This window comes from Pimephales promelas, chromosome 16 (assembly GCF_988280905.1).
Source record: "Pimephales promelas chromosome 16, fPimPro1.hap1.1, whole genome shotgun sequence".
In the NCBI taxonomy this organism is placed as follows: Eukaryota; Metazoa; Chordata; class Actinopteri; order Cypriniformes; family Leuciscidae; genus Pimephales; species Pimephales promelas.
The window spans coordinates 33,045,983-33,060,982 of record NC_142784.1 but is presented as its reverse complement, the minus strand read 5'-3'; the positions used below and the strand labels follow the sequence as shown (position 1 = coordinate 33,060,982).

General features: G+C 36.7%; 3 protein-coding genes across 13 annotated transcripts in view; all 3 read left to right on the top strand.

The window, feature by feature from the left end:
- The window catches only part of fgf12b (fibroblast growth factor 12b), a 54,975-nt gene extending 54,778 nt beyond the window's left edge, over positions 1 to 197 (top strand). For all 3 annotated transcript variants that reach the window (XM_089121546.1, XM_089121545.1, XM_089121544.1), the window contains exon 5: positions 1 to 197. This exon is cut by the window's left edge and continues 1,571 nt beyond it. The gene's annotated coding sequence lies outside the window, so the exon portion shown is untranslated.
- Positions 198 to 1,456: 1,259 nt separating this feature from the next.
- On the top strand, positions 1,457 to 4,770 carry LOC120478193 (uncharacterized). Of its 6 annotated transcripts, XM_089121541.1 has the most exons (8): positions 1,457 to 1,653; positions 1,947 to 2,110; positions 2,215 to 2,319; positions 3,227 to 3,292; positions 3,384 to 3,438; positions 3,787 to 3,815; positions 3,896 to 4,022; positions 4,140 to 4,770. In XM_089121541.1, exons 3-8 carry the CDS (start codon positions 2,302 to 2,304, stop codon positions 4,265 to 4,267), a joined length of 423 nt encoding a protein of 140 aa, XP_088977667.1. In that variant the 5' UTR covers positions 1,457 to 1,653; positions 1,947 to 2,110; positions 2,215 to 2,301; the 3' UTR covers positions 4,268 to 4,770. The 6 variants fall into 6 exon arrangements, 3 of the variants coding, with proteins under 3 accessions (XP_088977667.1, XP_088977669.1, XP_088977668.1); XR_016146910.1 differs by lacking the exon at positions 3,787 to 3,815; XM_089121543.1 differs by lacking the exon at positions 3,227 to 3,292.
- Positions 4,771 to 8,097: 3,327 nt separating this feature from the next.
- The window catches only part of il1rap (interleukin 1 receptor accessory protein), a 33,640-nt gene continuing 26,737 nt past the window's right edge, over positions 8,098 to 15,000 (top strand). Inside the window, exons 1-4 of one of the 4 annotated variants that reach the window (XM_039660258.2) lie at positions 8,098 to 8,384; positions 9,626 to 9,657; positions 9,862 to 9,920; positions 13,578 to 13,666. In XM_039660258.2, the coding sequence (XP_039516192.2) occupies positions 9,919 to 9,920; positions 13,578 to 13,666 (91 nt within the window). In that variant the 5' untranslated portion in view covers positions 8,098 to 8,384; positions 9,626 to 9,657; positions 9,862 to 9,918. Of the gene's footprint in view, positions 8,385 to 9,625; positions 9,658 to 9,842; positions 9,921 to 13,577; positions 13,667 to 15,000 lie in introns of all 4 variants that reach the window. The other 3 variants (XM_039660257.2, XM_039660260.2, XM_039660259.2) reach the window with 3 other exon arrangements.

The window sequence follows — 15,000 nt, the reverse complement described above, 5'->3', positions numbered from 1 at the left end:
TAGCGCTATGATGATGATGATGATGATGTATTTAATAGAAGATGTTCTGATTATCGCCATGCTGACCTTGTGTTTGCTGATGTTTGCACCTTAATTCTGAACACGTTCATGTTCATTATGTAAAGAGATCTGAATAAAGCATTAAACCTGCCACAGGACGACAATATCATTTAAAAATAAAAAAAGATTAAACTCTGGTGCGATTTCTGCTTTCCTTCTGCCCTGCCGTCCGCACAAACACACGACGGGTTGCTTTTTCATGTCAGAATTCAAAGTCAAAGTCATGAAAACGAGATAAACAGTTGAAATTATGAATTTTAGTTTAAAGTAATTATGATATAAAAAGTCAAAATTCGAAGATAAAAAGGTAGAAATTGTTTCTTTTTTTAATTATGACTATGTAATTTAGATTTAAGTTAGAATTTTTATGCAAATATTTAGATTTAGAAGTTGAAATTATGACATTCGAAATCATAGTTTTGACTTTTTTATGTCAATAATCTATCTATCCATCCATCCATCTGTCTAATTATCTATCTATCTGTCTTATCTGTCTATCCATCTATCTATCTGTCTATCCGTCCATCCATCTATCCATCTGTCATCTATCTCTTATCCATCCATCTGTAAAATGTTATTTGTTTGCTAAAATTGTACTTTGGTTGAGTATTATAAACTTTATTTTTAGTTGACCTATAATCCCAGTGTTTGGGCTAGAAATGGGTTATTTGAGTTTACAGAAATGATGCTGAGATCAGTGTCGTAACAGTGTGACTAATCAGCCTCACATCCTGAAGGAGAAATCATTATCAAAGCAGATTTACGGAGAGGCTTTCTTCTCTTCAACACCACGGGATTTAAAGGCTGATGTGTTCGACTTGACGATGCTTGAAATGCAAAATAAATCCTCTCACATAGAGCTAAAATTAGTCTATTCTGAAAGCTCAGAGCTAATGACAGATGTTTGCATGAACCACTAAAAGCAAATCTTCCCTAGAGGATTCCCGTGCATCACCTGCGTGTCTGTCTCACCTGTCAGTCTGTCAGTTTAGGAAATGTGCACATCATGGATCACGTGTTAGAGATTTTCATTTTTTTTTTTTTACCTGCTCTAAACCTTATGTTATTTAGTATAAATTGTTATTTATGCGCAGCGACAAATATTTGGTAACACTATATATTTATTTATCGTACTTTTATCTGATTTATAGGCTATTTTATGCTATTAAACGGCGCCCTCTGCTGGTGATCTCATGGCGGCGCAGCGATGCCGCAGTGAAGCGTGCGCGCGCATGACGCGTACACATGCACGTTTGCCAATTCTATAAACAAAAATCCCGTCACGTCAGTCTGAGGATGAGCAAGGTCACCCTCTCGCATGGCATATGGTTTATAACTCGTCAGGGTTTTGCGCGTTAAATGGATTAACAGCGAGGTAAAAGTGCCAGTGAATGGAGTAACCCCAGAGTGCACTCTGGACGATGGGGTGGGGCGACACTTTTGGGTGGAGCGACACGTGTCGCCCCGCCCCTATTTTCCTGTTCCCGCCTTTGCCATTTTCCTCCGACCCCCTAGGGGGCAGTTTGCGATAAAAGGCAACGGTGGCAGCATTAACGAACGAACGACACTCCACGTTGATTGCGATTCCAAATGGTGAGTAAAAATGGTTGTGTAGTTTTATATAAACATATTTAAAAATGTACCATGATGTTCGTGAATCAAATCTGGAATAGTTTCCTTCTGAAAGAATGTCATGAATAAAGAATCTTGAAGAACTTTGAGAGCTCTGTTATACAATAGCAATATGTTTAGTTTTTTTTTTAAAGCTATGTTTATTTATGTTAATTATGTTTGTTTTAAATCGAGAGCAATAAATTACTTTATTGTTAAAGTTTGAATGAATTAATAATTTCTCATTTTTTTATGAATAATTGTTGATTGTGTAGTGGGTCTGAGCGTACAGCACGAGCAAGCACCTGCAGCTCGGTAGCACAGAGGTTTGGAGCTGAATCCTGCATTAGAGAGAGCCCTGCATTGAAAGTGGAGATGTTTTGTCATACAGCAAAATGACAAGATCCCACATCGACAACTTCCGCTTCTTCAAACAGAGGTTTGACTTCTTGACAAAAACAGAGTATCACATATTTGTTTGGCATAATCCTCTCCATGTAGAGTAATCTGTTCTATCTGGTAATATCTTTATTGCTTTATAAGGATCTCTTCCAAACACGAAGACCAAAAACCAAATGGATAATAGGAACAAGCCAGCAGTTACACCTGAATCTGAACTTAAGTGTGGAAATGTCAAGAGTTCTACAGGTAACTGACTTGTAAACTTGTACCTCTTAGGGTTGCAGTGGTATGAGATTTTCACAGTACAAAAGCAGTTTCAGAAATTATCGTGGTTTAATGGTATATGGTCCTGCTCAATCAAATGTGAGTCATTTTTAAATATATTATATTTTTAAAAATATTTTGCCATTGCATAATTTTTTACTCCTACTCCAATAACAATAAATATTATTACTTAATTATTTCTATAAGTCCTTTTACTTTAGTACAGCTTTTGGATATTCTGCCCACCTCTGCTGTCACACCGCATAGCCTTGATTTTCAAAACTGCATTTACTGTTTGAATTGTGTGATAAAAGTAACATAATTTGAGACTTTTTGCTTTATTTTTGACTAGATACAAAGCTCATCACAGTTTACATCCGTAAACTGTGGATGGAAAGGATGCAATAAATAGTGTTTAGTTGGGCAACTACTGAAAATAGCATAGGCTAAAAAATTGATCTCGGGATTTAAGATTTGATATAGAGCAATAGTACAGTACTGTAAATAATCAAATGTGTGAGATATAACTCTTTTAAGCATGAAACTGTCATACTGCTGCAACCCTAATATAATATACTGTATAAAAGTTAGTATGCATAGTGATCTTAAAACATTAGTCACATTAAAGTGCAGTAGTAAAGACTGAACTTTAAACATGTTGTTCCATACTGATGGTAGGTTAAATTTTAATTGTTATTGTAGTTAATTATTGTAAGTTATACCCTGCTCATTTTCTTGCACTTTGTGAATTGTAACAGTACACTCTATACATGGCTTTGGGGCTCCGATTTGATTTTACAGAGTTATGTCATTACCTCATTACATATTTCACGTTAAATAAACAGACATGCATAATTGTTTATTATTATTATTATTTAAAAAAATTCAGGATGACATGCCCCTGATCAGGTGGTGGTGTGCTCTCATACTGGACAACTTCACTCTGCAAATGCATGTAGCTGTTTGCATGTTCCTACATTAAACATTAGTTTATGTACTACATCTACCAATATACATGCCTACCTCTTGTCATTTGTTTTTCTTAGCACTCAACCTTACAAAAGGCAATGTCTTCGGGGAGATTCAGACAGAGAGATTCAGGTAATTTATTGTGCACATACATTCATTAAGCAATTTCTTTGAATAGTGTTCTGGTAAAACTTCCATTTGTTGGTGAAACAATAGAGTTATTTGTCATTGTTCAAGACAGGCATGTTAAGGGAGGGCTTTAGTGAAGCGCTGCAGAGCTTCTGTCCTAACGGTGGAAACACAGTGTGATTTTGTGCTTGGTGCTACAGGTCCAAGGCTATTAACACCGCCCGACCCTTGAAAGCCCTGGCCCACACTGGCCTGACAGTGGGGAAAGCGGCTAATGTGTGTTGGAGCGATATTATTTTAATATTATCGTTATAAGAGAATATGTATCTCTTTATTTATTATTTTATTCAGAGCATGCAGTTTTGACAACAATATATCAGGTTTGTCTGAACCAAGGTTTATATTTTTTTCAACAACATTTATATACAAGTATAAATAACAATGTTTTTTGTTTCAACAGCTTCCCCATGAAATAATAGCAACTGGTGATTCTGCATATTTGACGCTTTCACTGGTATGCAGATGGTTTAGGGATGTGGTCACAAATGAAATTTTCCAGAAAGCAGCACACTTTGCCTGGCTAGACTGTAAGATGTTTTTTTCTGTTCAATGTACATTTCTTGGATTGAAATGTGTGGTATGTGACATTTAAACTTGAATCTCCACACTTATATCTTTTCTGTATTTTGTCTTTACATTTTAAGGTGTGGTCAACTGGAAAAAAAATTCTCCGGACTACTGTGATGAGTTTCGCCGGATCTACAGCTTCAGGGAATGCTTGGAGCTTTTTTTAAGTCCTATCCACCAGGGTACAGGGGAAGAGGAAGACTAGGGGAACTGCTGGGCTATTACTGCGAAGATCTTTGTACAGGATTTTGCTCGCAGGACTGTTTTTTTGCTGCAGGAAATGAATTTCTGTAAAACTCAAAACTTGTAGATGGTAATTGAGAGATGAACTGGTTTTGATGTAGTAATTGATGCAACTAAAAGGTAAACTTAAAGGTCAAACTTGAAAAATTAGAATATTGTGCAAAAGTTCATGTTCAGTAATTCAAATTAAAAAGTGAAACTAATATATTTAGTATAAATAACTATATGCATATGGCATGATTATATATAATTTTCAGAGGGCTTACATTTTTGTAATATTCTGATTTTGTGAGATTTTGAATTTGATGTTCATCAAAATTATAACTTTTGCACGATATTAAAATTTTTCGAGTTTCACCTGTATAGTGTTCTATTGAAAAGCTATGGCAAAAACATAGGTTTCACTAATTGTGCATATGGTAAAGTACCTTGGTTCTTTAAGGTTTGCATAAATTACATTCTGCTGATGTAAAAGTGCAGTTTGGAGTCTATAATAAAGAAAAAGTGACAAAGTCTTTGTTTTGTTGTGTTCTTAAGAGCATGTATAGAAACTCCCTTATAGGTTTATTATAGTACAACCATTATTAATTACATTTATGTAAACGCACAAATACTATACTTAATTACCATAGTTAATTTGTGATTACCATGGCTTTTTGGAGCTATGATCAGTGAAGTTTAACAGCCGTAAATGTAGTTTAAAAAAAAATGTTCGTAGGATTACGGAAACTCGTGGTTACTATCAGGTGAGACTGTTGACATGTCCGCTATAGTTTGCTCTCTCTCTCTCGCTATCTATCTATAGATAGAGAGCGAGATGTCATTAACTTACAAAAAAACAGTGAGTAATACAGAGGTAACGGACCATCTAACTTACTACAGCTGTTGAGGGAGTGATTGTGAATTAGACCATTATTTCTATTCTCTTTGTATTTCTACTTCAATGGAATAATGTGGAATCGTATTAATGTCCGCCAAATCAACAAGTTTATTCGTCTGTTGTGTTCTTCCGCATTCCCAGCCGGCCCGAAGCGTCACACTTCTCTGCACCAATAATCTGTAATAGCGTCACACTTCTCTGCACCAATAAGATCATCTTTATTATAAACCAATAAACGTTAAGGTGGGCGGGGCGACACGTGTCGCTCCGCCCAAAAGTGTCGCCCCGCCCCATCGTCCAGAGTGCACTCTGGGGTACTACGAGTGAATGTGCCCGCGCAGCAGATATAGTGCTGACGCAGCGCGCGCGCCCCCTGAAGATCAGCTGTCACACATCAGTCGGGGTTATGTGGGAAACTCACTCACATCAGCCGGTAGATGGCAGAATTACACAACCAAACAACACAGCAGAGAGTGAACTAAACCAGGAACAGACTGTAGAATAGAATGGGATAGGACAGGAAGTAATGGAATAGAATGGAATGGAATGGAATGAAATAGTGCTGTCAAATTAATCATGATTAATCACAGATTAATCATCATTAATCACATCTAACCTAAAAATTTGTTTTAAGATAACATATGTCTGTGTGATTGTGTATGTACACACACACATGTATGTATGTATACACATATATGTGTGTGTTTATATATGTGTGTGTATGTTTGTGTTTATGTAGGCCTATAGATTTACACAATCACACCCAAATATTATATTATGGGATATAATATACACTAAATATAACAGAATAGAATAGAATGAAATAGAATATAATGGAATGCAACAGAATAAATATGATTTATATACACACACACAAACACACACACACACATCACATTAACACACTTTGTTGTTAGATGTTAGATAAATATAATAGAATGGAATTGAATTGAGCAGAATAGAATGAAATGAAATAGAATATAATAGAATTGAATAGAACAAATATATGTAAACATATTACATAAACTTGCAATGCGATCAATCGATTTGACAGCAGTAAATATAGAATAGAATAGAATAGAATAGAATGGAACAGAACAAATATACATGTATTATTTAAACAAACTTTGTTCTTAGATGTGATTAATCGATTTGACAGCACTAAATATAATAGAATGGAATGGAATTTAATAGAATAGAATGAAATAGAATATAATAGAATGGAATATATATATATATATATATATAAACAAACTTTGTTGTTAGATGCAATTTATTGGTTTGACAGCACTAAATAGAATGGAGTTAAATAGAATAGAATGACAGAATATAATAGAATGAAATACAAAAATACATATATTAACAAACTTTGCTGTTAGATGCGATCAATCGATTTGACAGCACTAAATATAATAGAATGAAATGGAACAGAAGAGAATGGTAATGGAGTGGAATAGAATGGGATGGAATATAATAGAATAGAATGCATACTTTGTGTTAGTGCTTTAAGAACGCTTGCCAAATGCATAAATGAAAATAAAATATCATAACAATACGAATATCCACGAAGAATGCAAAGCAGAAACACAGATGATTCAGATGTGCAGCCGTGACTGAATGTGTCAGATGAAAGTACAGTAAAGACAGCAACAGTCTGAATATTCTCCAGCACATAAACACTCATAAACAGTGTTAATTAAAGTTCCCAGCAGCCACTGGGAAACGCATGAGTCATGAGGAGCAAGTGGATGTTCATATCCATAAAACAAACCGGACCGCGCTTGATTTACAAATGTGCAGATGCAGATCCATAACTGTAAATCACGTGCACAAACATTACAACTAGTGTAGCACAGGACCCTCTCATTCACACACACACACACTATCTGAGCAAACCTCAAAGATTTCACACACTCATGATGAACATGCAATGACAGCCATTTCAAAACAAACACCAGTCTGACATGAAGGAGCTGCAAATACTGGAGTGAATAGAATAGAATAGAATAGAATAGAATAGAATAGAATAGAATAGAATAGAATAGAATAGAATAGAGACTACTTTCTCAATGGAACGTTTAGTAAAATCAGATGCAAATGCAGATATTGAGTAGATTTATTAATGAACGCAATATTTTTTCTTTTTTTTACAGATTATTATAGAATTATACAGATCCTCAAACAGCATAAACGTGGGATAATAATAATTAAATAATAATAATAAATAAATAAAAATGATAGGCCTACATGAAATATTCATTATACATATCCTCAAATAGCAAAAATAGGGGGCTAATCATATTTATAAATAAAAATGACACATTAAATTTTCATTATACAGATCCTCAAATAGCAAAAATGTAATGATGATAATAATAAACAAAGATTATATGCAAAATAGTCATTATACAGACCCTCAAACAGCAAAAAGTAATAATAATAATAATAATAAACAAACACGATAGACTAAATATTCATTAAGCCTATACAGATCATGAAACACCAAATATAGAACGTGACAAAAATGTAAATAAATAACCTTACACTCTAAAAAATGCTGGGTTGTTTTAACCCAATTTTGGGTCAAATATGGACAAACCCGAAATGTTGGGTTAAAAATGTAATGTAAAAATTTAACCCAACGGCTGGGTTAGTCCATATTTGACCCAAAGTTGGGTTAAAACAACCCAGCATTTTTTAGAGTGTAGTATATATCAGTATATTTAATTTCAGTAAATTAATAATAATAATTAGGCTAATAAATAAATAAAAACAATACCATCTAACGTTTTAAATATTTAAAATGATATATATATATATATATATATGTTATTTGATATATTTATTAAAAGTTATCTGTGAGCTGAGCTGCTGCTCTTCAGGTTTGTGCAACATTAGCACGTGCACAGAGGCGCGTGCGCGCGGCGGGGAGCGCTCCAGTGATTTTTTCGACAGCTCTTCTAGTTGCGTCGCGGCGAGTGTTTTTGACATGACTTGTGCAAACAAACGCGGGGAATTTCCGTAGGAGGTGGAGCCTGGATCGAAACGATCTGATTCTGATTCCGCGGTAGATCGACGCGCTTGTTTCCGTTCACATGGAGAAACACGGAAGCGTTCGTCGCGCGCTGAAGCGTCAGAAACAACGCGTTTAAAAGGACACAAACAGCAGAACAGCACGAGAACGAGAATGCGCGAACCGGTTTGTGTGTTTATTCTCTCATTCCTCAAGCTTTATTGACTAGTGAGTGTGTGTGTTCACCTGCGGTGATCTGAACACTTCCTCTCTCTCTCCAGTGTGTGTGTGTCACTGACAGAAAAGTGTCTCAATAGTACGCCAGCGTTTGGTACTACAGTCATCTCATGATATTCTCTGAACAACTTTGTAAATGTTGTTATGAATATGCTGATTATTCAGTGAGATGATGATGACATCACGATGATAAAAAAATTATATTATATATATTATTTTTACAAAGTTTTAGCGAACATCTCTGACAGAAGGCTTTTTGATTAATATACATACACATATATACTGTATAAAATATGATAAATTATTCAACTAAAAATAGGCCTATATAAATATATTAATTTTCAAGGATACTTGTAGTGTAGCCTATATAGTATAAATATGACACAATTTATAATAAATAAAAATAGATTTTATATTATATATATATATATATATATATATATATATATATTGATATACAAAGACATTTATAGATGTCATATTTTAGATAACCTATATTTTTAAATAAATACTACTAAAAATAAGTGCTTCAGGAAAGTGCACGACACTTTTGATCCCGCATTTTGTTCAACAGTTTTGTCAGTCTGAAACTGAAAATCTATTGGTTTAATAACCTTTAACAGGAATAAACAAGTCTGGTCACAAACCAATAACTTGCAAAGGCAAAAACATTTCGTGGCGCGCGTTCATCACACCTGAGCGAGCGCTCGTCACTGCAGGTGAGATGGATGTGAGAGCGCGCTCGAGCGCAGCGCGTTGATTGGATAAGAGTCCCGCCGGTTTGCCTTAACGATTTACGGTGACGCGCCGAGGGACCCGTTAAATCATCTGACAGAAAGAGAGAGAGAGGGGGAGAGAGAGAGAGAGAGAGAGAGAGAGAGAGAGAGAGAGAGAGAGAGAGAGAGATGGTGTTGTGGGTTAGAGACCAGCTGACACACAAACACACATACACACACACAGAGAGAGAGAGAGAGAGAGAGAGAGAGAGAGAGAGAGAGAGATGGTGTTGTGGGTTAGAGACCGGCTGACACACACACACATACAGAGTGAGAGAGAGAGGGGTGGTGGTCTAGTGGGTTAGAGACTGGATGAGAGAGAAAGAGAGTGAGAGAGGTGCTGGTGTGGAGAGAGAGAGAGAGGATCAGTGTTTGTGTGTCTTTTTCTGGTCTAAGTTTGTGGTTCTGTTGCAGTAAACCGGACTGACGAGAAGAACCGGACCTGCGTGAGTGAAGCGTCGAACATTATTCCTCATGTGTCATCTCATTAGCAGACTTCATAACTCTTATTTCTAAGTGTAGCCTAATCTAATCTAAGCCTTCATTCGCCGTGTGTGTGTGTGTGTGTGTGAGGTGTTTTGGGCGTGTTTTTCTGTGGTGTCTAATTGTGGTTTCCTGTATATGTTGATAGATCTGTTTCTCCGGTCCAGCCTCGGCATCAATCTCTCCCATATAATCCGATTTCCCACTAAAAGTGCAGCGGCATCATGTAAGTAGAACTGTTTAACATCACTCACTCGAGCTAAAGGTGCATCAATAGCCTATGTAAAATGTTTTTACAAATATTTATAGAGATAGAGAGTTTAGAAAATGTGGTTTTATGGTAGGCTACTAAAATCATCCATAGGTTATAAATTCTTTACATTAGTCAATGTTTTCAGCGGCGCTGGTTCCGGAAGTGTTTTATCATTTCTCTCATAGGGAAGGAGAATCATAACATTACAAACTTTGATTTGAAGCAAAAAATACGAGAGAAAAAAAATGACAGACTGTGAAAGAACGGCTTTAGTGAGGGAAAGAACTACAATCCCATGATGCATTGCAAACAGTGCAATCAAGTTAAAAACAATTAAAAAATAAAACTACTCATTTAAAAATGTGTGTATATATATATATATATATATATATATATATAGAAAGTCATGCATATGTGTATGTATGTGTTTATATATATATATATATATATATATATATATATGTTTTCAAGGTCTATTGTAAAATAATATACATTTTAAAAAATTAAGTATTTTGAGAACAGACTCTCTTTTTGACTCTCTGATTGGTGGAATTTTCTGTAGAGCATCATGGGTAATGTAGTTTTTACTTCTGGAACCCGACTGTTACGCTCTATTGATAGTTTTTTTTTTTAATTTATCATACTTTATTTCAAGTAACACAGTGATGAACTTTAATTATCCTGTGGTGTGTGTGTGTGTGTCTGATTTTGCTGTCATTGTGGTGAGCAAATATGTGATTATTATGACGCATACCTTGAACATAATGAGCTTTATATAAAAGTAATAGAAGTGAATGGGAAATTTCCACCATGATACAACAGACGTGTGTGTGTGTGAGTTTGTCTCTGTGTGTGTGTGTGTTCTCAGTACAGTTACGTGACTAATTGGCCTCTTTTACTCTACAGCGATAGATTATTTGCCCGAGTCTTGCGTTCCCTCGTGTGTGTGTGTGTGTGTGTGTGTGTGTCTGGACGATGGCATCGATCACACATAATCCGATTTCCCCCCAAAACAAATAATGAAGCTTTTCTGGAGCTTAGCCTTTTAAGTAATTTAGCGATTCGTTCAAACTTGTGCGAATCGATGAAGTGGGTTTTGAAAGATGAGTCTAATGAATTCCCATGATGCTCTAATTTCGGCCTAATGCATCTCAGCGAAATTAAAACGCACATTTGTGACGCTCAGATAAGCAGGCTGCAGATTTTATCTGAATTGGAGCGTTTGGAGATGATGTCGTTATTTTGGACTCATCACACTAACTGCTCTAATTAGGTTTTCAATCATTTTATTAAGTCTCAGCTGAGACTCGGAGACTTCGGGTCCGTCTGCTGGTCTGTGTGTGTGTGTGTGTGTAATGTGTTGTTTTACATCGTAATTAATATCTTCATCCAGTCAAACGGTTAAATTCCACATTTCTACTTTTATAGATGGAATTTTATGGTGTCTACAACAGAAGCACATTTATATAGAAGTCTTAAAGGCACAGTAGTGTTTAAAGGTGGACTTAATATTTACTGACATTAATATTATAATGTCGGGAATCAAAAACTTTGGACTTTTTGACTTTCATTGCATGGACAAACAATAAGCTATTTTTTATTTTTTATTGTTTAAATATCGACTGTTTTATGGGTGAACTGCCCCGTTAAATCTAAGAGGGTGAATTACTAAACTGAGTTACTGTATTTGGTGCAATAAACACACTTCAGTTTTTTTAAGGAAATAAAAATTAGAAACAAAGTAGCTAAACTATGACCTTTTTCACCATGTTAATTAAAAATATAGAATATCTTAATTTATGTGATTAATGTAATTGTATGTGTATGTGTTTTTGAGTGTGTAAGTGTTTGTGTGTGTTTGTTTTTGAGTGTGTATAGTGTGAATAATATCCGATTAATTGACCGGTTACTCGATTACCATAATAATCGTTAGTCACAGCCTTACCTAAGCTATTCACTTAGTGTGTGTGTGTGTGTGTGTGTGTGTGTGTTTTAGTTTGAATGTGTGTTTTTGAGTGTGTATTTGTGAATAATATCCGATAAATTGACCGGTTACTCGATTACCATAATAATCGTCACAGTCTTACCTAAGCTATTCACTTAGTGTGTGTGTGTGTGTGTGTGTGTGTTTTGAGTGTGTAAGTGTGTGAGTGAGCGTGTCTAGTGTGAATATTGTCCGATTAATCGACCGGTTACTCGTTAAGTCACAGCCTTACTTAAGCTATTTACTTAGTGTGTGTGTTTTGAGTGTGTAAGTGTGTGAGTGAGCGTGTCTAGTGTGAATATTATCCGATTAATCGACTGAGTACTCGGTTACCATAATAATCGTCACAGCCTGACCTAAGCTATTCACTTAGTGTGTGTGTGTGTGTGTGTTTTCGAGTGTGTAAGTGTGAATAATATCCGATTAATTGACCGGTTACTCGATTACCATAATAATCGTCAAAGCCATACCTAAGCTATTCACTTAGTGTGTGTGTGTTGTGAGTGTGTCAGTGTGTGAGTGAGTGTCTAGTGTAAATATTATCCGATTAATCGACCGGTTACTCGTTAGTCACAGCCTTAGATTAGTGAAAGCATTTCAAAATAACGTTGTTTTGCGTTCTGTGACTGTCAGTCGAATTAAAGACAACTCTTGCCAGTCACACAGTTCGTCATTGAAGATTTCTTAAAAACAGTGTTAATATATCGACCTGTCCCGTGAGCGTAAGTGTGTCGCCACCCCCAAACATTACTAAATGCTCATGATTATTCCCCAACCCAACCCCATGGTAATAACTGCATGATATGAGGCCATTAATAAATCATTTAAAGTTAAAGGCTTTTTTAACCCATTGATTATTAATCATTATGTATGAAACCATTTGAATTTATCGTTAGGAGTGTGAATTATTTCTTATAGGGCTCAGAGGCTTTGACTCAGGGGTGTGTGTGTGTGTGTGTTTGTGTTGTGCCATTACAGTGATGTATATTGCCGGGGTGACAGTGAAGAGACGGTTGCTGTCTAACACAATCCATCTCTCAGTGTATCTCTCTCTCTCTCTCTCTCTCAGTGTATCTCTCTCTCTCTCTCTCTCCTGGCACAGGATTGTCCATTCATTCAAGGGCGCAGGGTTTGCTTTTAACAATTTAAATTCAATCAAGCTGCTTCTCCATATGTTCATGTACGGCGTCACAGTTACAGTTGATCGTCCCGTCCTGTTTAGAAACAGAATTTTATACAGTAATTATTGAATTTTTGCAATAATAATCTGCAGTTTGTGTACAGATCGTGTTTTATTTTAAATGCAGGCATGTTTCGATCGCTCTTTTGACCTGTATCTTGTCAATGAATCAATGAATTAAAAGTGGCCTGTTTTAGCGAAGCTGATAGTAACTACTCATATCTGTGTGACTTGATCATTTTTCTTTTTTTAACTGGTGTGTCTACAGTAAACGCCTGAATCTGCAGTCATGTGCATTCGTCCTTTTCTCTCTTATTCCATTAATTTCCCTCTTCCTCTAGCGCTCCTAAAGCTGTCATGTAGTAAAAACACCTTCAGCAGTGTTTTATGGACTCTGATAATAAACTGAGCGAATATCTGATGAAATGCGGGCAGTCGATCTCATTCTCTCTCTCTCTCTGTCCAGGATGCCGTTGGTCGTCACACTTCTCTGTCTCTGCGTTTTAAAGATGGGCGGATTTTCTGCATCTGTCACCCAAGCCACTGTCCAATCAGGTGAGAGTGGTGTCTGATTACGCGCTGTGATTGGCCGGTCTGTGGAGGGTGAAGGATGAATCCTCTATCGCTCTCTCCCCCCGGAGACTATATCCACATCCTCCTAATCTATCAGCAACCAATCAGATCTCACATTTAAATAATTGATCCGGTCAACAGCTTCACATTAGATCTGCCCACCAATCAGCAGAGGGGTCTCCAGAGGGTGTGTGTGTGTGTGATGGGTAGGTGTAGGGGTCGGGTTAGTGTGTGTGTGTTAGTGAATGAGTGAGTGAGGGAGTGTAATGGGTAGGTTTAGAGGTCGGGTTAGTGTGTTGGGTTGGTTTGGTTTAGGGATGGGGTTAGTGTGTGTGTGTGAGTGTGTGTGTGTGAGTGATTGAGTGAGTGAGTGAGTGAGTGATTGAGTGAGTGATTGAGTGATTGAGTGAGTGAGTGATTGAGTGAGTGAGTGAGTGAGTGAGTGAGTGAGTGAGTGAGTGAGTGAGTGATTGAGTGAGTGAGTGAGTGAGTGAGTGAGTGATTGAGTGATTGAGTGAGTGAGTGAGTGAGTGAGTGATTGAGTGATTGAGTGAGTGAGTGATTGAGTGAGTGAGTGATTGAGTGAGTGAGTGAGTGAGTGAGTGAGTGAGTGATTGAGTGAGTGATTGAGTGATTGAGTGAGTGAGTGATTGAGTGAGTGAGTGAGTGAGTGAGTGAGTGATTGAGTGATTGAGTGAGTGAGTGATTGAGTGAGTGAGTGAGTGATTGAGTGTTTGAGTGATTGAGTGTGTAAGTGTGTGATTGAGTGTGTGATTGAGTGTGTGATTGAGTGTGTGATTGAGTGTGTGATTGAGTGAGTGATTGAATGAGTGAGTGAGTGAGTGTGTGAGGAAGTTAGTGAGTGAATGATTGAGTGAGTGAGTGAGTGTGTGATTGTGTGATTGAGTGAGTGAGTGATTGAGTGAGTGAGTGATTGAGTGTGTAAGTGAGTGATTGAGTGAGTGAGTGAGTGAGTGATTGAATGATTGAGTGAGTGAGTGATTGAGTGTGTGAGTGAGTGAGTGAGTGATTGAATGATTGAGTGAGTGTGTGAGTGAGTGAGTGAGTGAGTGAGTGATTGAATGATTGAGTGAGTGAGTGATTGAGTGTGTGAGTGAGTGAGTGAGTGATTGAATGATTGAGTGAGTGAGTGATTGAGTGTGTGAGTGAGTGAGTGAGTGAGTGATTGAGTGTGTGAGTGAGTGAGTGAGTGATTGAATGATTGAGTGAGTGAGTGATTGATTGAGTGTGTGAGTGAGTGAGTGATTGAATGATTGAGTGTGTGAGTGATTGAGTGAGTGAGTGAGTGAGTGATT

Coding starts and splice junctions, on each gene's coding strand:
- LOC120478193 (XM_089121541.1), top strand. Junction 3,293..3,383: donor ACTTCACTCTGCAAATGCAT/GTAGCTGTTTGC, acceptor TGTTTTTCTTAG/CACTCAACCTTACAAAAGGC. Junction 3,439..3,786: donor ATTCAGACAGAGAGATTCAG/GTAATTTATTGT, acceptor TATTTTATTCAG/AGCATGCAGTTTTGACAACA.